We start from the raw sequence: 27,322 nt of genomic DNA, 5'->3' as shown, positions 1-27,322 counted from the left end.
GCAATGGAGTCAGTACACAGGTGAAACAGGCGCTGCTTGTTAATGCCCTTCATGACAGTAAAACCGTAAAAACCCTTTGAAATATTCCTTATACACTTGCCCTATACAAAACATATACACATGAATGCCTTGATATGCTTTTATTTTGAAGCTGTTCCCGACAGCGTGTCACAGCAGACCATCTTGATTTGTATTTCCATTGCACAAACACAAGGAACAACTCAGTTTTTTGTAATCATGTTCAAAAAATAATGTAACTGTGCTGACGAATTGAAATGCTGTTTTCAAAGGCTCTATTTTACAGCGCTTGTGTTTAGCGTGTTTAGCTAGCAGCACTGAAGACTCCTTATAGTATATCGAGCTTTTGGATTATTTTTCAAAGGCAGTTCAACAGGCGTAAATAGTAGTTGCTATTCCTACTAATCACCATTTAACATGCCAGGCTGGCTCAAATGTACTGATTTACCCATCAACATCTCACCTCGGGACCAGTTGTCACTTCATCTCCTAGACAAAAATGATTGGGGACAGATTTGTTGAAAATCACTCTAGAGAGGAAACTAGTGTGTTGGTAAGCACAGGTGAAAGTTAAGTTACTGCACACATTATGTTAAACTATTCAAAGATCTCAGTTTAAGCTGTAAAATGAGCCTGCAAAAAAAGTGATTCTCCTGTTTGTGTTTACATTTGCACGCTCCAGCATGAATTTTCTTGCTGCAGTCTTGTCAGTAAAAAGGAATCTTGTCTCATCTCATTCTGGTCAACTCCATTTTGTGAGACATCTTGTCTTGTGGGATTTGTGTCTCATCCCATCCTTAATATAATGTATTGATAGACATCATAAATGTAGGGTACAGTACATTGAACGATGCAGGAAGGTCACAGTGTGGCAGATGTGGCAATGTCAGTTTGTGCGCTACATAAGTGCATTTTAGCAGGAAATTTGAATTTCAATTTAAAAAAAGACGCGTAGGAAATAACATTCCTCTAACAATTTGTTAGATTTATATTCAAGCAAATATATTTGTTTTACTAGGTAGTGTAAATAAACAGTATATATTGACTTTTTTTTTTTTTTTTTTTACTAAAATGAATCATAGGCAGCCAGTTTCCCATCCCTTGATTAAGGCTTATCAATGATGATCGACTCAGGTCAAGGGAATCCCTAAAAACAATCCTTTCTTTCTCTGTATCTTCGGTCATTGCTCAAGTTGTTTGGTTGACATGGCAGCTCCACAACCAGAAACACTGTTTATGCTCCTTTCATGGCCCACTGAGGAGGGTAATTAATGGTTGGGTCTGACTCTACTGATTTACACCGTGTGAAGGAGTGAAGCCACAGCAGCATCTCAGGCTTCACTTCACAGAAGCTACTTTGTAGATTTTTGTTGCAATCCCCTTCTGCCTCAGAGGAAATGCATCAGGATATACAGTACCATGATGTGTTGAGGTATATGTTTAATTTTGTTCCTTGAAAATGCTGGGACCATTCATTTTATGAACGTAAAATGTTTTATTAATTCGTTCCAAGCTCTTGTACTAGTAATTCAAATGTTTCAATGCACTATTTTTTTAGTTTTTAATTCATGTTCATGTTAAGTCCATTTTTTATAATGGGAGTTTGGATGATGGATGGATGCAGTTGGTCCAAGATACGTTTTTTTTTTTTTTACTGTTAATTTGCCAATCATTCTTAGCATCAACACCAGAAACAAAATGGAGGGGTTAATGGACTGATTCATGGGAAAATTGTAATTACATTAGGTGACCGTAATTACCATGCCTAGCTAGCTGCAATGTTTAAGAGGCCAATCGGAATGTTCTTCTAAGTGTTCTGGGAAAAAAAGGGAATGTCACACAGCCACCTGGCTTTCCATTCTATTGACTTCAACAGGCCAATCAGTGTCATGCGGCAGAGAATGAATGGCGCAAAAGCAAATCACTCACACCCTCCATCGACCGGATGATAATTTTACTGGTCACTAGATCAATGATGCATTATGTCCTCACTGTGGGTAGAAGTCCTGCATGAGTCCAGGATGTGCCCAAATGGATGCATCACTCTTGTGAAATTTGTTCAGTTAACATCCTGTCATGGACTTTTCCAATCTGCAGAGAGATTATACAAACAGAAAGTCAATACACGCATATTTTGTATTCAATTGTAGTGGTAGGCCGTGAAGAATATAAACACTTTTATTGTACCTATTGGTTTTCATAAACAAGAGTTGATTTGTAATATTACTATGGGCATGCCGCATTAACATAACACATTGCAGAATTGATCGTATTAGGATATAATTAAATGTTTGTCTTTCATGTTACGCAATCCATATTGCATATACACATTAATGCTGTGCTTGAAAACATGACTCATATTTGAAACTCCATGTTGGAACATGAAAATGTTCCTGTAGAAAACAAAAACAGAAATGTAAATAGAGAATTGCACCTCCCTTCCACAATGTGCTCACTGAAAAAACTCAAGGGCTGATTCACCTCAGACACTAGCAACACGATGGCAATTTCATAACAATATCATTCTCTTAATGACTCTCCAATGTATCACCTGAAGTCGTAGAGTTACGTTCCTGCCGCCCTCACCATAAAGGGATTACACAACTAGCATTAGGGCCAATTAGGGGAGCGTCTCACCAGAAGCCTTGAACACATTCACCCTCACCATCTCTTGCTCTCTTGAAATTAATCCATCTGCTTCCCTTTGTATATATTAACTGTGTCTATATAGAGTATCTCCAGTATATATTTTTTTTCTCTTAGGAATGCAAGTTGGAGTGAAGGCACAATTGATCATGATTATACCATTATGAGTAAGTGCAGCAGTTATCACCACTATCATGTGCAACACATCACACATCATTATAATCAGTTTGCCTAAATAGCCTGTAACATCCTGAACATTTGCATTCATCCATTTTCTTTCCATCTATCATTTATCCTCATTCACAGTGACAGGTGTGCTGGAACCTTTCTCAGCTGACTTTGGGCAAGAGGCGACGCACCATCTGCACTGTTTGCCAGCCAAAGTTCACCTTTTCTTTAATAGTATTTACTATTGTTTAAAAAAAAAAAAAGATAACGATTCAGTAATTATAAGCTGTAAATAGTTATTAGTTGATAATTGAGCTGATAATTATTTTCCATGTACCATTAACTCATTCACTGCCATTGACGACTTCAAAGATATATATATTCACTGGGCTCAATTGGTGACTTTTGACAATAAACATCCATTTTTACTGGGGTCCAGTGACTGCTCTAGAAATCAAATATCTATTAGAACTGTCTGACAGCAAATAGGTTATTCATTTTCAAGTTGAATTTCATTCCAAGTTGAAGCTGCCTGGTCATTATCTGAGCCCTGGGCAAATGCGATTTCATTTTCAGTGGATAGAAAACAGCAAAATGTGTTTTTAAAGGTATTAATTGGACAGGAAAATAATAGTTATGATAATAGTTATGAAACTAATTATAGACAATTTTTTTTTTTTTTGCTGAAGATGAAAAAGCAAAGCATTCCCTTACTCGCTATACCATCAGTGGTACACAGGCTTTCCACTAATGGTAACCAAAACAAATCACTGTTCATTGTGTTTAACTTTAAAGTGTAATGCAGTAGCATTTAATCTTGAAGAACTGCTTGTTTTTAAAACATTTTTGAGTGCAATTTTTAAAACTTTTATTTGCATTACATTTTCACTGAATAATGCATTTTCTCTCAATAAAAGAAGTGATCAGATAGAATCACGACCCACTGATTCCTTTATTATTATTATTATTGCTTTCAGGTGATGCCTTGTGAATAGTTTGATAACAATTCTCAGAGTCTATGTATTGCTGTATAAATTCTTCTAAAATCTTGTCAGCGCAGTTTCTAAACAAGTATATGCAATGAAGGTTAAACACTCAGTTAACCTCCAAATTGCCTTTGTCACCATAATTACTGTTAGAGGCCATTAGGGCATGACACTGACTTTTGTAATTTGACGGATTTAAGCAGGCCTACTTTCACATTACATTGCTTGTCGTTAAGGCAATGACATTTAGGAGAAGCCTTTGTCTGTGTGCATGCTCTGAGCGTGGTTTCACTTTTATTTTTATCATTTACATATCATATTGCCTCATTTATAAACAGCAGTTTAGTTTGGTCTTCAGTTATTTTCACATGACTGTTTACATTCAACTATCATAGAAAATAATGTACAATCTGCCTGTATCTTATGTACCTGATTTTTTAGTGAGTCTCCTTAAACTTACATCTCATGAATATGCATTTTTAAGCACTGCATTGTTGTTGTTGTTGTTGTTGTTTTTTTCCATGCGGTTGCCTGTTCTGTGCAAAACACCAGCTGGGCTTTCAGTGCATAGGGTATGAATAGATAAAATATGATTATTTGTTCTCATCAGTAGTCACAGCCACAGTGGCCTACTGGAGGAAACTATCCAACAGTTCTAGCAACAAAGTGCAATGTTTTTGCTCCTCTAGGGCTTCATCACTGCAGGACTGTGCCACATTGCTTTATCGACATGGCAAGATGTCTCAATGTGGACAGCTTGATACGTGTTTATTTGGTGGGTCATTTAGTCACACTAACTGAAGCCAAGTTTGACAAAGCCACAAGCATACACTTGCTCTAGCATATGTGTGTGTGTGTGTGTGTGTGTGTGTGTGTGTGTGTGTGTGTGTGTATATATACAGTGCAGTATGTGTATATATCAGTAACATGGAGGTGCAGGACTGGTAAGGCACTGACAGAATCAAATTTACAAGCTCACGAGCCGAGGAAAGTGGCATATATGGCAATATCTTAGCAGCCTGGACAGTTAAACAAGCGGGCTATTTTCTGAAGTGATGTTTGAATCAGATCTCTGCCATTGATTTTATTTGATTGATAAATCCGGTTTGATGGTCTGTTCGCATTTGAGAACTGTTTAAAGTCAAAACATCTACCATTTTTGATTGTCATTTGGAGCAACATTTAAAATGAATGAACTGCAAACTTGATTGCAGCTGCCTGCAATTTCTCACCCACCACTAAGAGAGGCTAAATACTGTCTGCTTCACCTCACACTCTGCTGGTTGAAACTAAAGTTTTCATTTCAGAAATCAAAGATTGCCATCTGCAGTTCACTGGAGTTAATGAGGATCAAAGCCAACCATGAGCCCATACATATTTACGTCACAAGCTAACAACCAATTACAAATTATTTTTTTAAGATCATATGACCACACCCAGAAAACAGTTCAGAAACCTGATCCTTGAGGACACAACATTTTCAAATGATACCAAGTTGACAATGTAAATGCAATTTTTAAGGTGTTATGTGAAACAATTTTTATTATCAACTTAATTATAGCGAAAACACTAACTTTTTACTGCTAAAATAAGTTGGATACCCTTTGAATTGTTTCATAATGAAATTTACTGAGTAGAAAAAAACCCTTTAAGATTCAACTTGGAAATCAGCTAATAAAGAGCTCGTTTTCTTAAATTGAAAACAAATGAAGACAAGTATCTGAAAATGGTGGAGAATGGATGATGCACAAAAATAACTACTTGCGTTTTATGCAGTCTTATTATGTTCAAAAGAGAACAACACAAATGTTCCTGATTTGCTCTGATGGGACATTATTGAATTTAAAAAGAACCCCCACAGACCAGATAACTCATATTTTAATAGTTATTGACTCACTATTTGTTTATGTATGTATTTATTGCTAGCCCTCCTGCCATAAATTAATGACTGCAGCTGTCACTTTTGATTAGTGTCTTCCATTTTAGAAAAGGGCTGGCGCCTCGGGCGCGCGCTCTAGCTCTTGCGCGCGAGCACGTTGGCGTAAAGAGAGCTGGACTCCAGGTAACGGCGCAGCTCGGATGAAACTTGTCCGGATGAAACTTTAGTGCGCGGTGCGCGATGTTCGTCACGTGACCTACGACCTCTATTTTTCCCCCTTTTTGGAGAAAAAAAAAGTTCCACGTCCACAACTGCCAATGTCTGACGACGGAGAGGAAAGCGATGGCGGAGAGAAAGAGCGTCACTCCGAGTCTCCCTCTCCGCCTTTGTGTCTCCCCCGAGGATCACCTTCCTGCCGCCGACCCCTGGACTTCTTCTCCTCGGCCTCTCCGCTCCTGGAGGACACTGATCCTCCTTACCTGGCTTCGCCGGGCTGTCTCCACTCGTCCCCGGAAAACCGAGACTCCGAGGGCTCCCCTCACCTCACGCCTCCAAAGTTCCGCAGCAGTACGGGCGACTCTGCTCGCCAGTACGCGCACCTCGACGTGGTGTGCGAGCACCACGACCAACCGCTGCCCCCCTGGAAAGGACGCGGACCCGGCAACGACGGGAACCTTCAGAACCGCGGACAGAGAGCCCAACGAGTTCCAGAGCCAGCAGACTGTGGGAACCACCACGCCGGTGAACACATGAAGAGCGAGATCAACTCCGACTCTCGGCAATCGTGAGTCCTTGTAATTCTGCCTTTGACAATTCATTTAATGGACAATTCAATTGGCGCAAAATCATTATGACAATTTTGGATGACAATCCAGCAACCTATTTTTTTTTTTAAAGGAGCCATTCATTCATATAGATAGTTGTTTGAAGAAAAATATCTGAAATGATATACTGTACTTTGATTCAGCCAGGTCATCTCAAATGATATTATATTTGCATTATATATTTGTCTGTATTTTGCACAACCCCAATACGAAGGCACCGAAAAACGTGACAACAATGTTTACGATTACATGAAGAAAGTTACTTTTTTTTTTTTTGTTTTAGAGTGACCTTAACAGAATCTCGGTCAGAAATGTGCAAACACCTATTTGAGATTTTTCATTATTAATGAAGTTCCTCACTTGTTTCATCTTAGTTTTTATTGTTATTTATTTTCATGGCAAACATTCTGACTACAACATCTTTGCACTTCCAAGTTTTTGGCTCACGATTTTTGGTATCTGTATTTTTTCCGGTTGTTCAAATAAGCAATTACAATCGCTTTTAGATGAGCATCCGATTATTCTTGGCTTTTCATGATTTGGGGTAATCCATTAACAAAAACAGCTTTACCAATTTACGCTAATGTTAAAGTTTTTTTTTTTTTTCAAGTTGTTTATGCTCAAGATTACAAGTGAGGTTGTGTTAGGTGCTATACTAAATAGTGACAAAAAAAGAGTCCGATATAGTTTACAAAAACAATGAAATCATGATATCATACCAAGAAGTATTTGGATAATATCGTTTAAGTGCATATTGCTCCATTGTAATCACATCAATTCTTGTGCACTTTCAGGGCGGTCCAATCCCCCCGTTTAGAATTCTGACACAACCACCATGCGTAAATTTGTGCGCAATCATCAAGGAGGCTTAATGAGTGAAGTCTGAGGGTGGCCCTAATTTTCGGATTGTGGACTTTTCATGTGACATGAATTCCACCGAGATCAATTAGCAAAATGTCAGACTCTGAATGTAAAATTTGGAATTTGTTCATTGACAGCCTACTTTGAAGGAGCTTATGTTTTTATTTCAATCACAATGTGAGTGGTATATTAAATACCCACTAATGTGAATTTTCCTTTTGGCTATAATTGGGCACATTTACATATTATTTTCTAAATGTTCAGTGATGTACATTGGCCTCCGATAACAAATGAAAGAAGGCAAAACATTCGCTTGTCAATCCCTCACTTTTAGCCTCAATCTTATCCCTGTCATTTTATCATAATATTCAACAAAAGGCAAACCACGCATGATATAACAAACTTGACTGCCTCTCAACATGTGACTAAAAGTTGATTGGGAAAGTGTACCTGAACTTGTATATTTTATTTCTGTATAAAGGTTATCACAACAACTTAATAAACCTTTCCTAGAGGAGCTTTAAGAGGTAGAGGTAAAGCAATAAAGATCTCCACTGCTCCATTGATGGTTGTGTACACCAGTAATTTCATCAATAGAGTGGCGCTTCTTGAATCAAAAGTACTTATCCAACCAGCTGCACTGCTTGACCCTTTTTCAGCATACGAGTCTCTGTTAAGTGGGGCACTTTGCCTCTTTTTATTTCCCGGGATTTCTCTTTCAGACATTCTGGTGTACATTCTGAGCTTTCCCCCATATACTTAACATCAACATGTGATTCATTCACATTATGTACAGAATGCATGTGAGCAAAATGAGGCTGTGTGGGTTTCATGTTTTCTTTTCTGCTCCAGTCTACCTTCCATTTACTACCATCTTGATTGATTCCCGACCGTGAATGCGCAAACCACGTGTCAACAAGAATTGTGTCTCTTCTACTATCTCCTTAACCCGTTCACTGTGAAAATCAACAATAGGCTGAGTGCGGCGCATCCATGATGCGCGGGGAAGCGCCCACAAGCTGAGCTGAGACAAATGGGAAATGAATGGTGACTCTTTAATGGGTGTTCATGCTGCCCAGGCGGTTCCGGGAGGACAATCAGATATTGAGAGTGGCAGGTCGCTCGGCTAGCTCTTTGATCATCTCCTGACCGTGGCTTTGATACACCAGTGTTCAGCTTGAAAGGAGCTGGCGATGCTCAAAATGAGTAGGCTGTGTTATGAACATGCCTGTTTCTCATTACCGGTGAAACATGATGGGCAACATAGCTTTGATCCTTAAAATGAGCCGTTTATGTATGCAAGTGTGCCGGGCATCTCTTTCAACAGGCTAGCTTCAAAAATCTGATTTCAAACCTGATTGCTCCTCTATCTTTTTTCTTCGGTTTAATGCAAATTGGCTAATCTTTTCAGTTGCCTTAATGGAGTAGAAATGAGTTGATTGCCACCTGGTGTATAGTCAAGCAAGAACTGGGTAAAAAAAAAAGGATAAAAAGCTTTTTTTAAAACTATGCAGGAAAATATTTGATTGCAATTGCCTGACCTTTCTCCAAAACTTTTAGGAGACAAGTTCTTGGGTCACAAGAATGACCCCAAACACTTAAATTGCAGATTTTTATTCACATCATAACCCTCCTCATCTTTATACTTATGTTTTTATTCGCTGTGACGTGCAGTGGATCTAAAACCTCTGCACCCTTCACAAATGTCAGGATTTTGTGACTCAAAAGACAAACAAAAATTAATTATTTAAAAATGATAACTTATAAATAAATACGTCTTATCCACACAGAAAGTACAAGTTAGGATCCGAGCGATAATGGTCTTTCTGTAGACCGATGCCAAGTTCTGATAGAAATAAAATACCAATTTGTGAATGATGGCTCCACTAATTGGAAAAATTATAATTAATAAAAAAACTCATCACATTTTAATAGGTGTCACATATATTTTAATTTTCACTACTCACGGGCTGGCGTGATACCTATTAGCAGAGGTCAACAATAAATATATTGTTAAAAAAATATTTTCCAGTCACTGAATACATTGCATGACACAATTAATGAATTCAGCTATGAGGATATAAATTATTGTCTTACTAGCACTTGAAGGTGAGTCATTATAGCACATTTATGCTTAATTTGTCACTCTATGTATTTCATTTTTCTAATAAACACAAACTTTCAATTCCCTGTCAGAGACCATTTTTTTTTCAAATATAAATTAGGAGACTTGTGCTGAAAACTTTACAAAGGTATTGGCTGTTATTTACAATATATCTCTGGGGTTTCAATCGCTTCATACAGTGGCGAGAATGCACAATTTCTGTCAACACACGGTTTTAATCTGTTTTGTAGTATACACACAAAACAGTTAAAACGATCTGATTGTCATTCAAATTCACAGTCAACTGCATGAAGAGAAAAAAACATTGAAATGATAAAAACTAACAATAGGGAATGGAAAAGAGAGGTACATTAAATGGCAATTCCTTTCCACTCTTATTTTCTTGTATGCAACTGTTTATGTATGTTTGCTGTGGCATTTATTGCTTGTGACTTGTAGTAATGGCTTCATATCATCACATTCATTGTATTTACAGTATGTATTTTTGTATTAGACTTAAATTTAAGTGCCATCCAAATGTGTAACCAAATAAAACAAATACAGGCAAAATTCAACAAGCTCATCATCATTGCACTTACACAGTTTGAAAGCACAGCATGTTCCACCTGTTTCTGCAGTGCCCAGTAATATATTAAAATCAGAAAACATTTTTTTTCTTTCAAACATATTCTCAAGCTCGCTTACTTAAGTAAAAGTAGAAAACAAACAGGTGAATAAAAGCAAGCAAACTTGATGTGTCTGTGATAAATAGGCTAACAAGCTTGCCCTTTCTATGCGTAGTACATACCACATTGCATCCATGGAGCAAAGCAGTGGTACCCACTCCTTTTCTATTATCGTGTGGAGTTCATTACCTGCTTGTAGCAGGTCACTACCCCCTTTCTGCACAGTTATTTCAAAGCGGGAATGGCATGGCACTTTTGTACCATGATGCTTTGAACATTTTTCATTTCTTTCCCAGTGTGCAGTAGCTGCAGTCACATTCTAATGACGATTTGTAAGTTGGACCATATATCATCTGGAAAAATGGAAGTTTCTTCCCTGGCCTCGTACAGTATTCTTTGTAAGCCACCCCTCTAACATCAGGACTTTTGTCCTTGCCTTAGCCAAAGTATTTGGACACTTCTTAAAAAGAGCTTCTTGAGATTGATTTTTCCACACTAAAAATGCCTTTTTCTCCCTGGAAATTGAATATTACCGACATTTTTGTTTTTCTCCTCACCTATTCATGTGAATTTTCAGTTTAGGGTACAGCTATTGAGTGCCATTATTATTTGCTACTCAACATCTGGATAAAAATAAAAACATGTGTTTTTGTTTGTGAAAAACAGAAGATCAAATAAATCATTTCCACTTAATTGAAAATGACCAACTTTTATAAATGTTTGATACTTAAATATAAATTGTACTCAGCGGCACACTATTTTCATCGAGAGAAATTTTAGATTATAGACACATCCCTCCCCATAAATGTTGGTCTATAAAACACATTTTGCTGGCTAAACAGCGCATTTGAGTCTGCATGATTGTCAAAATGTGATGATCAGTATGAACGGCGACCGGTTAAAGGTGTATTCTGGTTTTTTCTCAAAGTTTAGCTTCAGCTTAGCCATGGCCCTAAACAGGCTAAGCACTTCTGAAAATGGATGGGTACGAGAGATGATTAATGTGGTAGTGTCATCTCTCCTAATAGCCATTGACCTGAAATCACCTTTTGATGAGCTATGACCCCGGTAGTGATTCAATGGGCCCATGCATTGAAGATGCTTTTTTTGAGTGCCCAGCAAAGGTTCATGTTAAATGCTGTTAATTAAGTATGACCAATTTCTGCCGATGAAGTACATCAATTTGGGAGTTGGTAATTACTTCGTACCTCTTCTTGATTCATCAAGTGAGGTGTATTTAATGAGACTCCCTTTTTCGTCTTGTCCCTTGCTTTATCATTGTGCTATTTTTAACAATATTACCTTCATTGTTCCTCAGCATTTGCTATTGCGTCTACAGGATGGAAGCTATGCACCGCCGGCACACCACGCTGCGAGAGAAGGGGCGTCGCCAGGCAGTCCGCGGCCCAGCTTACATGTTCAATGAGCGTGGTTCGGCTCTCACTGCAGAAGAGGAGCGTTTTCTAGATGCTGCAGAGTATGGGAATATTCCTGTCGTGAGAAAAATGCTGGATGACTCCAAAACCCTCAACTTTAACTGTGTGGACTACATGGGCCAGAATGCATTGCAGCTGGCTGTAGGAAACGAGCATCTCGAGGTAACTGAGCTGCTCCTGAAGAAGGATGGCCTGGCGAGGATCGGAGACGGCCTCCTTCTTGCTATTTCCAAGGGTTACGTTCGCATCGTGGAGGCCATCCTCGGTCACCCGGCCTTTGGCGGGGGTCTTCGACTGGCTTTGAGTCCCCTGGAGCAAGAGATGCGTGATGACGACTTCTACGCTTACGATGAGGACGGAACACGATTCTCGCATGATGTTACGCCCATCATCCTGGCTGCTCACTGCCAAGAGTACGAGATAGTTCATATTCTCTTGACCAAAGGGGCTCGCATAGAGAGGCCTCATGACTACTTCTGCAAGTGCTTGGAGTGTGTTGAAAAACAGAAAAAAGACTCCTTCAGTCATTCGCGCTCAAGGATGAATGCATACAAGGGCCTGGCCAGTGCAGCTTACCTGTCACTCAGCAGCGAAGATCCAGTGTTGACTGCCCTGGAGCTCAGCAACGAGCTGGCCAGACTGGCCAACATTGAGACAGAGTTCAAGGTAAATTACAGTCATACTGTTGTTACTTTGCCTTTATTTTTTATGCTTTATTATGTCTTTTTTTAGCATTTTTTAAAACGTTTTTTTAGAACATTTCTAAAGAAAAACAAAAAAATGTTCTTTCTTTCTGTTATCTGTAATTTCATCTTATTTTTTCTTTTTACTAAGTCTTACTTTCCAAAAAGATACTGTGCCATTCATCTTTTTTTTGTCAAACTTTCAAAGTAAAAGCCAAAACTCAAAATTCTTTGGAACGTTATCAAGCTCCTGCAGAGCTAAATGTCAAAATTTGGTACGCTCTAGCGCTCAAACCCCTTCTCTGACTGACCTAAAAATTTAGATTTAGTGTAAAGGATTTGGGTTAGGGTATGTACATTTATATTTACTTGGTTAAATTTTTCTGATTCCTCAAGGTGACTTTGCATTGACTCAACCTATATTGAAAATGGCATTTTTGTCATACACCTGATTAGTGCTGGTGAAAATCTATGTCTACCTCCACTGTATTTGCTCATCTCTGCTTTAAAGTCAGATGAATTTCTGTTCCATTCTGACTGTGTGCACAGTGCACAATTCAAGGGCCATAAAGGAATCCCCAGATGAGCAAAAGCTATCATTGGAGTAAAGAGAAGGCCAACTCCATGTATTTTTCCATTTTCGCCTCCAGTGGATGCAATGGCCAAGAGTCCCAATACGTTTGTTCACATATAGTTCCAGTTGATTACACGCTACATTGTATTTACTGTCAAAATCATTGCATCAGATAGCCATGATCTGATAACAATTTCAATTTTGTTGAAGTAAGTAAGATAAGTTCCCTTATCTGCCTATCTGCTTTTTCTCTTTTAATTTGTCCCTCACCTCATTCATCCACTCTTCCGTCTCTCTGCCCAATCTTGTTTGTCATCCAGCCTCTCCACTTGCTGTGCTCCCTGTCTCCAGACAAGTTAATGAGAAGGGCGCACCTGAGGGAACATAGTTGTGTTGGCACTCATCTGTCTCATTACCATTTCATTATCACCAGCCTGTCTTCCATTGCTTGCTCTTTCATTCCACATCTTTTCCCTGTTGTCATCTCGCTATGGTACAATATGTGAAAAATCAGTGTGGGAAAAGGGACCATTGCTATGGCTCTGAAGGGTGGGCAGATGTTGTGGACTCCAGTGTGGGCCAGTGAAGCTTTAGGAGTTGAGGAGCTGAACAGCCTTGTGTACAAGGATGATCTCTTCCGAGTCCTGAAACCTGTGTGAGAGGGAACCCGTCAAATGATGAAGAAGGGGTGTGTGTGGGGTCCTCACTCATAAGTGGGGGGAGGTGTTCTGACTGATACGACAAACAAACAACCTTTACCAAGGGAAAAGCAAAATACATTTCATCACTCAGAAACAGCATCCTTCTCTGGCTTTTGACACAGCAGTTATTAATCATAAGATTCAGGCTCATCCTCAGTGTCAAGGTCATCCTCAGGTGGTGACGTTTACAACAATGCATTAAGATAACAGACGGAATCTGCTGGTCTGTGGTCAGTTGTTTTTAAAATGTTTTCATCTTTTGGCGGTCCATCAGTAAAATATCGGTAGTCATAATAAACGTTTGGCAGTGTCGTTAACTCTCTTCTCTGTGGTGTGTCAAATTTACAAGTCATTTATTTTCAACATTTTTTTTCAGCCAAGTACCCCTCAACCAGCACAAAGAATGTTTGGATAATTTAGGGGAAAAACATGACTTAAAACTGCTGTAGCATTAGTGTATGTTCATCTCTGGGACTTCATTTGTAGTGGTACCTTTAGGCGTATTTTATTCATTAACTTCAGTAGATAGATGTTGTTTTGCAACATTTTGCAAAGTACTCACAATAACGTACTTTAGCAATAGGTTGCCTCGTGCTCCTATTAATTTGGTCACTATCATGATATTAAATTAGATTGAATGATTCCTTCAGAAAGTCTGTGAAGTGACTTCACTTACTCCCCTTTGTGAATGCCACTGGCATTGTACATTTAAGAGTTCATCTAAAATATACAGTCAAAAGCATGCAATTATGCATGCAATGAGCATCTGCCGTGAGACGATTCTCTCATGAGACTATTATGTGATTCTGCAGTTGGGTCTCAGTGGCGGCACAGGAAGGAAATATTGTCAGAACCGTAGGTTTGCAAAGCTACTGATAAGAGTGTACCTGAGTATAAGATGAGCTGAAGCAGTCATAACTGGAACTAGGGCTGAACGATATGGCCAGAATAATAATCAATAGTGAAATTATGAATAATAATCATGATTATTCATCATGTTTGGCCAAGCATGTCTATTTATAGCACAGTATGTATTAGGAAACTGGTAAGAAACTCAACTCCATTTGACACTGGTAAATAATATATTAAGGTGAGAAAATAAGAGGGTTTTGTCATGCAAACATATGGGAAACATTGCCTCCTGGCAGTAGTGCCTGATTTGATTTGTAATAAAAAAAAAGTGCTAGACTTTTTAAATGTTAATATTGCCTTGGATCACCTTAATTAATCGTGGCAGCCAATATCGTGATCGCGATTAAAATTTGGGCAATTGTGCAGCCCTAACTGGAACCATAACCTGTCCAAATTGGAGTTTGGCCAGCATCCCAAAACATAGTTTGTTAAACTTGAGGTTCTCGATGTGAAAAGATGCAGAAGACTGAACGTGAGATGACTGACGTTAGCCATTTTTAGAAAAAGAACAGAACTGGTCCTTTTTTCACCCATCTTCACACATCTTGCCTGCATTGCTTCACTTTATATTTGAGTCACTCAACTGTAACCGATTTCCCCTACTTCACACAACTGGCTCCATTTTCATTCTCACAACATCATTCCAACGCCTTTATCTCAACCCCCAACCCCCACGGCACCAACCACAAACCCTGAGCCGTGAGTGTAATTTCAGATGTGCGTGTAATAACCTGATGTTGCTTTTACAATGAAACTGTTGATATTCCTATCCAGTGCCATGTTTTAGCCTAAAGTATTGCTTTTCTTGTTTACTTTTGAGAGAAGTAAGGAATAATGTTACATCTATATTTTAAGAGCAAACCCTGATATACTGGACACTGTCCCTTATTTTTATGCTTATTTTGTCTGCTTTTACATAAGGTGGAGGTCATTACACAAGCATTATATACAAGCCTTTTTTGCTTACAGGCTGGTGTTGTTTTTTTTCACGTGTTGTGATGATATGAAAAAATAATGATGTGTTCTGTATTCAAAAGTTGACACCATTGGAATTCCATCACCATACAACACACAAATAGTAGCAACAGTTAGCATACTACATCTGAATGTGAAATGATATGATGAAATCAAATTAATAGTATTTTCTGTCCTTTTTTGTATCAGAAATGTCAGACTCTGTATGACATCAGAAAATAGGCTAAAATAAGCAATGCAAACTACTATCTATTATGGGGTGTTTATTTCACTGTCTCATGACCATTTTATTCAGATTGTTTGGTCTACAATTTGATTCAAAATAGATTTTTGATTCAGAAGGCATTTCAATTCAAAGTGCAAAGAATCATCATGATCATGACAAATTGAGATGTTAATAGTGTCTTTTTTTAACATTTATTAAGGTTTGAATTGTGCAAAACATTGTGATGATATTTGGAGAAAAGTGATATAATGGCAATAAAAACGGGGTCACAAGGAGGAGTAGAGCAGGCTGGTGGAAATCAAAGCTGCAAATGTTAACTTCAAAATAAAAGTGTACTGCGATGATGTCGTGAGATGATTTTGAATTTTGTCTTCGCAGCATGCGTTTTGACTGTGACGTTGTTGTCCCGTCCTTGGCTGTCCGCCTTTGTTGTACACGAAAGCCAACAGGAAGTGGATTTATGGATGGGGAAAATAGATTTTGGGACATTTTATATAAATTCGAAACATATGAAATGAAAATCTTTTTTCTTATTGAAATCAACTTTTTTTTTTGACCCACCTAACCCTCTAAGCTAATAAGAATATTATGTAAATTGTCATTGCATTTAATCTTTCCTTTATTTGTTAACTTCTTTTTTATAATTCTGTTTTTTCCACTGGCAAAAAATATTGTGAAAACATTCAGCGGGTTATTTCTTTTTAAAATGTCAGGCCCAATTTCCTCAGGGAGAGTGACTACATCAAATCACAATATAACCCTGTACAGCATTTACATTCAAATCAGACAGAAAAGCTCTTTGAACATTTATAAATGCAAGGCAAGGCAATCTTTTTCTATTTGTTTGATGGCAGTGGTGTAAATAACAAGGCTTATTAAAATTGGATTTGTCAATACTTGTAAACCAATTTCCATGCAAGAGTGTATCATAAAAAAATACAGCATATTCAATATTAAATTTGAGTTCAGTGCCAGTGACTGGATCCAGGATTGTTTAACAGTTTGGAAACTCAGATGCGCAGAAGTCAGCAGACTTGCTGACAAGTGTTTACTGGTGGAATCTTGTTGTCTGACCCTTTGACCTTCCTATCTTCTGCCCAGAATGACTATCGTAAGCTGTCCATGCAGTGTAAAGACTTTGTCGTGGGAGTGTTGGACCTCTGTCGTGACACTGAAGAAGTTGAAGCCATTGTGAACGGCGACGTTGACCTGTGCCCGCCAAGCCCCTACAACCGACCCTGCCTCAGTCGAGTCAAACTGGCTATCAAGTATGAAGTGAAGAAGGTAAACTGCTTAAATGATATCCCACAAATGTTGACTTCAATTTCAGACCACTATTTTTATTTTGCTTTCAATGAATTATTCAACTATAAAACTGGTGTACAAGAGCCAAATTCCAATACCAAATGGAACCGGAATGTAGTCCATCACATGAGTGCCCCTTTCTTTTGAGATTTATGAATGAAAGCTTTATTAAAAAATGATGCTTTCGCAGAGATAATAATGTGCAGTTGGAGAGATATTACTTTAATTACAAGCCGAGTAATGCTCATTAATATTGCACCCCTGTCATAAATAAAGGAAGCAAATATTGGAAACACTTTTCTACAGCCGCTATTTAAGAAACTTGCTATCCCCATCCCCCCCAATGTTCCTATTTGACTCTTCAATTTTTATGTATTCATCATCTTTGTCTTATAGGATGCAAAATTTACTGTTGTGACTTGTTTGTTCCTTGATGTATTAGCTGCCATGCAGTTGTGTTACTTCTTTAGTGTGCTTAACCCTTGTGTGGCATTAGGCTAATCTTTTGATCTTTGCACGATCGATGAGTTATCACACTACCAGGAGTGTCCAAAAATGGTCAAAATACTGCACAAGGGTTAGTTATGCCATATAGAAGTGATGTCCAGCCTTGTTGATGCTCTAGTATTTTTTTAGTATAGTTCTACAAATCGAGTTTCCAAGTCTATTTTCCAAGCTGTGATTTTGTTGGATTTTTGTATATGAAAACTACATTTCCAATTCTATATCCTGCGTGCTTCTGGGTCCAAATTCTGCTCGTCAACTGACATTCAAGTTGAATTCTGTCTGCTACAATAAGTTGGCCCTGGCTGTTTTTCCTACGGATCCATCATTCTTTATTATTTATGTGCAAAGTGCACACATACAGCAGGTTTAAAAAACCTACACCTCTGTTCGAATACCAGATTTTTCTGATATAGCATGAGCCTAAGATAAATTGGATTAAAAACAGTTTTGACCATTAATGTGACCTGCACTCTTTAGTGCGCTTATTTGATGAATCTTTAAGTATGTGCAGTATAAGTTCATGTGTATGACTGAATGCATTTTGGACATGTCCTTCATTTCAAATGACCGCATTAGTCACGTGTCCGAAAAAGCCTGAGGGAAAAAAAAAACCTTCTCAGAGGGTCTTCTATGGGAGCACCTCCCAATGGTGACAGGTGGAATAGCACAGATCAAATCGACCTTCTGTATGTGGACCCAAATGGTCATCTGAGTTAGAAAACAGTCTCATTTCAGAGGATGCCGCGAGCCAAAAGTTACTTCCAAGGCTTTTATTTTGGTGGCAACCACTGGAGGTCAATGAACAGCAGACTGACATGACCTTTTAGACTGCTGCCTCATTCACTGCGGACCACCTGTTGGTCACTGTATGCTAGGATGCTGCTCAAAGACTTTACCTTTCTTTGGATGAGGGGGAATCTTTTGTCATGTTCAAGGTCTTAGGGTTTTCTATTGCAGAATCAAAACTGGACTCTGTGCCAGGCTAAATGTCAAACCAATCACTGATTCCTATTTCCTCTTTTCTTTCTCACACCCACAGCTTAACTATTTGACCTTCTATCTTCTCCCCTCAGTCACAGCTCTCATTTATACAGTATGTGCAGATGTTTGTGTCACATGCATTTCCTGGTCAACCTGTTTAAGCTGGCCCTAATTCTCTACTAGCAAGCATGACCAATACTCAGGGAGATAATTGCACGGGAGACAAACAGAGAGGGGAGGGGGCTTATTGCCATGGAAACCCGGTGGTCCATGACTGTGTGTGATGCATGTTGCTGGATTCAAGGATGGGAATTGTTTTGGTCCAATGCATATAAATCAATGTGCTGAATGGGCAGTGAATTGTGTATCGTGTCGCTGGGCGTTATCGGCAGATCTAAATTAGTGCGGATTCACGCTGCGTGAAAATGACGAGGCAAACTAATGGATGAAAGACTACAAATTTGATTGAGTGTTTGATTAATTTTGTGGCATTTGGTCAATATACTGTAACACTCATATTATTACATTTTTTCACTACTGATTAGTTAATTTGGGCCAAAACTAATTATTTTAATGGCTGAGTGTGCTTCTGTGTGTTTAACACGGGCAAGGTTTTAAATCATATTTGATTATTTAGAATGTGCCATATAAGTTATACTCTGGACTGCATTTTGCCCCTAAAATATGTTGTTACAGTGCAATTAAATTTTTTCATCAATTTTTTGGAGAGTGGATGGTATTTTTTTTTTCTCTTGGATTTGTTTTTTTTGTTTTTTGTTTTTTTGCTCACACTTTTGCTCCACAATGATGGCACTGACAAGATGTTTTGATGATGAAAAAAAATCAAGTCATTAACTCATTCAATCCCAAAACCTTATTATATGTCTTTACATATTTCAATCCATTTTCTTATATAATGTTCTTCCCTCCCCAGTTTGTCGCCCATCCGAACTGTCAACAGCAGTTATTGACAATTTGGTATGAGAACCTTCCTGGTCTCAGGCAGCAGTCTATTGGAGTGAAATGCTGGACCGTGCTGGGGGTCACCATTGGTTTGCCATTTTTAGCTGTTGCCTACTGGATCATGCCATGTAGCAAGGTAAGAACACATCCGAAATTTTCCCATACTGTTTTGCTACACTTCATTATATATCAGAAAAACGATAGAACAATTGAACAATAGAGTATGCAGTGGTTTATTTTTCAGTCTGTTTCTCTTGTCTCGTCTAATATTCCTTGCTCCTGTTTTGCATTAGGTTGATTAGTATCTCAAGTGACATGCTGCAATATGACATACAGTATACTCTAGAGATGCAAAGCTCCTGGTCACCTTGATTAATAATCTTTTAATCCTCTACATTATCATTAAGGTCCTAGCACGGTCCCTTCACGTGTTTATGTGCACAGTAGAATTGGATAAAGCCCGTCAAGGACCCCTTAAGTGCTTCAAATGTGTGACTGATTGATTTTGTCAACAAGGTGAAAATGTGTATACGCTTGCAGAGAGGTAATGCTGAAAGAGGATGTAAAAAAAAAAAAATGGATCTAAATGCACAGCCAATATGTATTTGTACTGATCTTGATCAGTCTTTTCAGAATAATGCAAGTCATAGCTACGAAGAATTAGTTGAAAAGAACATGAAAATCCACGTCATGTACTAACATTACCAACATGATAAATGTTGGACTAGTTTCTTGTCTAATGTTAATTGTATCCAGAAATGTTGTGTTGGGCTTCTCTGAATCGCTGTCCTTTTTTGGAACTTGTATTGTACACACATTTCCTGGGAGATTCAATCACTGAACGCCACAAGGGAAAATCTATGCATCAATACCCTCATGGCTTAATCTTAATTGATTTCTGGTTGATGGCTTGGCTGGATATCACTAAAAGCACTAATTACAGCCAAGTATGCTTTATATATGCATTTAAGAAGAAAAATCACACTATTTTTCAGGCACTTTGGGATTAGGGCAGTTTCACATTGCTGGACTCAGTCTTTGAGGCTCAACAATTAAAATTGCCTCTCTTTTGCTACAAACAACATTTGAAATAATTTGTGAACATCTGTTGCTGTAGTATTGCTATTACCATTGTCAATTTACTTCATTTGCCAATTTCAGTGTATCTGCAGTTCTCCGATGATTTATTTCATTACACAAAGAGTGACTTTAAGTGCTAGTTGGAAAATTTTTACTTTCTGCAAATGACATTTTGTTATCAATTTAGTTTTTGTTACTTAACGAAAATATGGTGGCTTTTGAAGACCTTGTACAATTGTTAGCCCAATCAAGAACATGTTTTGAGCAGGTTTTCACAGAATTGGGCTTCATTCAACTTCATGTGCATGTGCCTGTGTGTGTGTGTGTGTGTGTGCATGTGTGAGTGTGTGTCCATGTATGCATGGCACTGGAACCACAGTGGGGCCCTAATGTGCTGCAGGGCCTGCAGACAGTAGTGGTCTCCTGTGGAAAGATAATATTAAACACAGCACGTTTGAAGAGTGGTGCTGAAACTGTGCGCATGTATGTGTGTGGCATATTTTTATTCACTTGATGCACTTTTATGGCTCCTTATGCCGAACCTTCTTTCATTGTAATGTCTCTCTACACTAACTATTGAGTAAATGCCATATTTAGGGCAATTTTCTTATCCCTTGTGACGTGTCCAACCCTTTGCTAATTACATCAAAGGCATTTCAAATCAAAGTGGGAAAGCATTGAAAGAAAACACCAGGGAGCTGAAATTCCACCCAGGTGGGGTGACTTGTCAAAGTTCAACATGACACAAGCATTTATCACATTTTTGATGTGGAAGTAAATGACACAAAAATGGTCAAAATGCTGCACACGGGTTTTAGATAGTCAAAAGACAAATTGAACATTTTTTTAAACAATTAGGTATGACCTTATTACAATTTTGATATTGTTAAAATTAGGATTTTGCTCTCCCAAAGCACATTAAATAGAAAAACTAAGAATCACATACGTTTTTCAATAATTGACCACAGTCCCAAAGACCTTTGCTGGGCTAGTTGCATGCATGTTAACTTAGAGCACTGCACTCATGTCCCCTAAGCACATTTAGTCTGAGCTTGAGGCAAATCAACACTCCAATTTGTAAGCAATAACCCAAACACATCACAGAGTCGCTTTCGAAGGATTCGTTTCCTTTGCTAATAGGCAACAACACTTCTGAAAAGTATTGTTCTCAAGAAGGGATGCCTCAGACTAATCAAAATAAGTTGGAGAAGCCATGCTAAATGTTAAGCTAACCGAAGATTGATATGTCATTCTAACACTGGACTGACATGCTTGGTAGATTGAGTCTTTTCACAGAGGTCTGGATGGAAACACATTCAAATGGACCATATCCACCTTTGAAGAGTAAAATTGCATGCACTTTTAATCAGTGTATTAAGGAGAGAAAACTATCCTCAGTAGTGCTACAAGAAAACTAGAAACCTTTTTAGGCAGAGTAGGAGGATGTGAAATAACAACAAATTAATTACATAATTTAATTACAGATGTCATTTAATGTTTCAATTGTTTTAATTTCTTGACTGCACCAGTTTCAAATACATGGCAGTCAGTGTTGCACAGACCCTTAAGGCTTCTGCATGATAAAAATAAATAAATAAATAAATAAAAACTCAACAAAGCTCTAAACGGTACTGACCCCAATTTAATATCAGTTTAAATGTGAGTGGTTAATTCCACATCCCCATTATATCATATAATCCTACGGGGAATGCTGACTATTTACACCCACTGTACAATTGAACATAGACCCTCTTCGATGTAACTTTGTGAAGCTTACCCATTGGAATTCTATGTCCATGGATAGTTTCTGCTTCAATTTTCTGACCACATTTGCTGTACTGTTTGGTGGTATATTGCCTGCCCCCCATAGATCATTTTAAGGACGATCCTCTGGTTGGGGGCCATGCTATTATTTTTTCCCTCTACACATAGAGCAGCGAAGTTTCAATTGTGTTTTTTGCAGCTTGGCTTGGTTTCATGTTGCGCATTAGAATTAGTTTACTGTGGAAAACATGATTGTTATTTTTATACGGTAGGAAATGGTCATGAAGATGCACTTTCAATTACCGTTAAAGTTTTGAGTTGAATTGCGGTAGGAATGCAAAAAAATATCAGGCATTGCAAATTTACACTAGGGACTTGTTACATAGGATGTATTTTTTTGTGGAAAAAGTGTACAGTACGATAACCCTGTACGTTAGTTGTGGTAGTCACATTTTTACCCTTTCTTCCAGCTGGGTCAGATCCTGCGAAGCCCTTTCATGAAATTTGTGGCTCATGCCGTCTCATTCACCATCTTCCTTGGTCTACTGGTTGTCAATGCCTCCGACCGCTTCGAGGGCGTGAAGAATCTGCCCAATGAGACCATTACGGACCACCCGCGGCAGGTGTTCAGAGTCAAGACCACACAATTTTCCTGGACAGAAATGTTGATCATGAAGTGGGTTTTAGGTGAGTTTACACAGTTTAAGATGCCGTTTTGGCCTGATCATGTCCCGTGTTTATTTTAAAATCAAACAAGACAAGAGTTTTCAAATGAAGCGGTTAAAATGTTTACCTTTATATTTTGAGATTGTGATTAAATGTTATCTTTTTTACCCATTATATTAAAAAATCCAAACTCAACATTGTAGAGGTGATATCAGTTAGTTTTAAATTGGTATCAATGATCTATAATGCAAGCAGAAGAAACAGGTCAGCTTTTTTCCAGTCTAATTGAATCTATATTATAAAGCTCCGTTTCTGCTCCATGATGATAAGCAAAGCATAGCGTTTTCCCAATTTTGATATCAAGTCGAATTACATGATGAATGCATCAGTCGAGTTTTACTTCCTAAAGCGCAAATGGAAACTGGCAGCAACAGTCGTAGCTGAAAGCAGGATAGAAAATACAACCTCAGCAGAGCAAATGGCACAGCAAGACCACGCATTATAATGAGAATAGATAGAACCTCATAAATGAAAAATTGGTAGTGAACAACCTAAGGAAACATGAAGATGGATAGATACATGAATGCAATTTCTATCTGACCTCAGCTGTTTCGCAACCTGCTGACATTTATTTCATATAGACAAGTACACAAACATATTCATATATTAGAATTACCCCCAGTATACTGGGTATAAAAATATATTTCTAAACCACCGTTTTAAACATCTTTTGAAAGTAACGTCTTTGTGCCCACAACACTCCAGAAAAACATTCTAAAATTCACAGCTTAATGAAGGCCACTTTGTCAGTATTTGCCAAAACAAAAGTCTTGTCATGTGGTGCTCCTAATCTTCAGCCTCATCAGTGATCAATAACTGATCAAGCAAATAGTGGGTGTGGAAAAAAAGAACCACTAGGTGGTGCACCAGCACAAGAAACTATGACGTTTGTCAAGGTGGGTCTTTACATACATGAAGGTGCTGCAACATTGTCAAAGTACAATTCCACTGTCGAAAACAAATAACTGTGAATTATCCCAATTCTCTGACATGCTCAGTTTGGGGGGGTCTTTATTCGCTGCCTCCATCTGCAAAAAAGGTTTTTGTAGTAAAAAATAGCACGATGTGTTTCCATGGGAGCTTCAAGGCAGATATTTCTAGAAGACCTGTTTGTAGTAGTCAACTTCATTCTCTACCCTAGTTTGAAGAAAACTATTTGTTAAATTTTCACATTACTCTCTGTAGGCGACAACAGTTTTGTTTTGCCAACATCTGATCTTTCTTTTTTCATTAATCCTTGTGGGTATTTTGTCCAATCTTTTGATCTTTACATCAAGGGCATTTCACATCACAGAGAAAGAATTTAGTCTAGGGAGCTGAAATTTCACCCCATCGTCACACTACCAGGATTGTGCCAGGCTTTGGCTCAAATACTGTGAAAATGATGTAGAAGAAAATGACTCAAAAATTGTCAAAATACTGCACAAAGAGACAGTCAAGCTAATTTATGTTAGCTTATTAATCATCATCTTGGCGGGCTTTAGCTTTCGTATGACCCGTTTCTAAATTGAAATGATTAAATAAAAATCAGGATACTGTTTCTGAAAATTGGATTGGTGACAAAACCTTTGTCAAGTGACTGCTTTGTATTGCTTATTATTTTCTAGTACTCTAGTCACTAGATCACTTTTTATTGATCCACTTTGTTGGTGTGTGTGAAAGCAATAAATGGTTACTGCATGGTTTGAGTAGAACAGGATCATTAGGATTCCAGTAGGTTGCTTTCAAGTCCCAGTAATTGTTGCAGAGATTACACTGATGGTTGCGCTGCAAATTAGCAATTTTCTCTCGTCGCTTTGGCTCCAAAGGCGACAGACTTGTTTTTTTTAATGAGACCATGCGAGACTCTCAAGTGCTGAATTCTGGGGAGTTATTTCTAAATGATACGCCAAAATTTTAGCAGCTGTTTATTTTGAAGTGTACTTTTGTGAAAATTTGTATTCAACTCACATGGTAAGAACTTTCTTTGTGTGTCTGGATGTGTTTGGCACCGACATCAACAGGTATGATTTGGTCCGAATGCAAGGAGATCTGGAGCGACGGGCCCAGAGAGTATATCATGCACCTGTGGAATGTTCTAGACTTTGGCATGCTCTCCATCTTCGTGGCGTCCTTCACGGCACGCTTCATGGCATTCCTCAAGGCGTCCAAAGCCCAGCAGTACGTGGACATGCATGTGCCAGATGAAGACCTCAGCAATGCCTCGCTGCCTGACGAAGTGGCCTACTTTACATTTGGTGAGATGTGTTTGTTGGTACATCGGTGTCGAATTCCAGTCCTTGAGGGTCGGTATACTGCATGTTCTCCGGTTTTCTCATACATGATTCAGATATTTAGCTTATTAGCAGGCGCTGCAGGAGCTTGAAAAGTATCCTTATCATTTGAATCAGGGGTGTTTGAAAAAGAAGGTTCGAAGACAAGTAGGTCACCGGCCCTTAAGGACTGGAATTCGACACATATGATTTAGTATAATTCAACAGTTTATACCTACATGCATGCCGCCAGAAATGTATATTTAAATATTTTGCTGACCATTTAAACACATTTTTCAAAATTATCTTACAAACCATTGACGGTTTTAAATATCTTGTCAGTAAATGACACAAGAGAAAATCTAGAAAGGCTCATTCCATCATTCGTAAAGTATGAAAATGCTCTCAATAAGCGTGTTATAGGTCACACGTGCTTTTATACGACGACGTGCATAATGCTTAACTAATGTGCTTTATGAAGATGACTGAAACAGTTTAGCTGTTTTCATCAACTACATAAGAATGAATATTTGTCAAAAACATGCTTTTAGGCTAAAAATTAATTGTAAGGCATTGAATTACTCTGATTTGTATAAAAGACAATATTACTATTTTGTGTGTCATATATTACACTACTGCGTTACAGCAAAAAGTAATGCATTACAATAAATACTTTAGTAATGCATTACTCCCAACACTGATAAAGTGTAAACAGTATTTCCAACAACCAACAAAAATAACCATCGAATGTTTCTTTGTTTTCTAATACCTTGGACATACCAGCTGTTCTCTTTTTAGTTTGTTTTTATGTTAATCACAATCTAGGGCATTACACATTACCCTGTCTAGTTTTTGTTACTGTACTGCTAATGCACTGAGAATCTTCATCATTGCTGTCATCTAGTGGCCCGACTCTGTCACAACACATTAACGCAGCACACATCCAGGAAGCATATGATGATTTATTACCGTCCTCATTGTCAGTGATCATCACCTTTAATTGCACTCCATATGTCTTTTCAGGGCCACCGGTAATTATTCCCACAAGTAGTCGTCCCATCTTTCTTCCTAACGTGTCCCTGCTGTTGTTTTTCTTTGTTTTATTCACTTTTTATCTAAAGCCCGTTATTCTTTCCTTCTTGCGTGTCTGTCCCCAGACTACGTCTTTTTCCACAGTCTTTCTTCTGCACATATTTCACATCCATCTCTTTTTAGTTCCACCCATCACTCTGCCTCATCTCTGCTCTTTTCATCTTGAACCAGTTGTTTAACAGATTACGAAAATGTTTGTACATGCCAAAATTATAATTTTAATCGTATTAGAAACATTTACACTGATAGTGAATCCATCTGATATCGGTATATGTTCAGGCAATGTTTTTTGGAGGGTCATAAAGCCCTATAAAATCTATGTAAAAAAAAAAAAAAACTTCAATTAAATAACATTCTACATATGTACATCTTGAGCAGATGTTCAGTTAACCCCTCTCCCCCCCTCCTCTTCGTCCTCCTCCAGCCAGAAACAAATGGCGCCCATCAGACCCACAGATCATCTCCGAGGGTCTCTACGCCATTGCGGTTGTGCTGAGCTTCTCACGCATTGCCTACATCCTTCCAGCCAACGAGAGCTTCGGCCCCCTGCAGATCTCGCTTGGACGCACGGTCAAGGACATCTTCAAGTTCATGGTCATCTTCATCATGGTGTTTGTGGCCTTCATGATAGGCATGTTCAACTTGTACTCCTACTACCTGGGAGCCAAATACAACCCAGCCTTCACCACGTGAGTAACACTTGTCACTCCAAAAATCTCTTCTATTTTAATTATTTTTTCTCACTTGAAATTATTTAAGATGTCAATCTGTGTGTGTTGATACGTACTTTTGCTCAAAGTGTGTAATAATGGTTTTGTTATGTGTTAATTAATGGTATATCTTTTTATCGGAAGACACCAATCATGTAATTCCTCACAATAATCAAGAAAAAGACGTGGTCAATCAAGTGTAATATGCAATTTAAATATATGTAATACACTGTATGTGAATAACTCTAAAATTCTTAGAAAAC

General features: G+C 38.2%; 1 protein-coding gene across 1 annotated transcript in view; it reads left to right on the top strand.

Moving 5' to 3' along the window:
• The first annotated feature begins 6,014 nt into the window (after positions 1 to 6,014).
• Positions 6,015 to 27,322, top strand: part of trpc7b (transient receptor potential cation channel, subfamily C, member 7b) — a 46,066-nt gene continuing 24,758 nt past the window's right edge. Inside the window, exons 1-7 of the mRNA XM_088431282.1 lie at positions 6,015 to 6,481; positions 11,512 to 12,274; positions 16,781 to 16,963; positions 19,407 to 19,571; positions 22,750 to 22,966; positions 25,009 to 25,242; positions 26,774 to 27,038. Of these exons, the coding sequence (XP_088287408.1) occupies positions 6,015 to 6,481; positions 11,512 to 12,274; positions 16,781 to 16,963; positions 19,407 to 19,571; positions 22,750 to 22,966; positions 25,009 to 25,242; positions 26,774 to 27,038 (2,294 nt within the window). The remainder of the gene's footprint in view (positions 6,482 to 11,511; positions 12,275 to 16,780; positions 16,964 to 19,406; positions 19,572 to 22,749; positions 22,967 to 25,008; positions 25,243 to 26,773; positions 27,039 to 27,322) is intronic.

This window comes from Hippichthys cyanospilos, chromosome 13 (assembly GCF_059441005.1).
Source record: "Hippichthys cyanospilos isolate Australia breed blue-spotted pipefish chromosome 13, RoL_Hcya_1.0, whole genome shotgun sequence".
In the NCBI taxonomy this organism is placed as follows: Eukaryota; Metazoa; Chordata; class Actinopteri; order Syngnathiformes; family Syngnathidae; genus Hippichthys; species Hippichthys cyanospilos.
The sequence above is the reverse complement of the archived record's forward strand: the minus strand, read 5'-3'. Positions and strand labels throughout refer to the sequence as shown.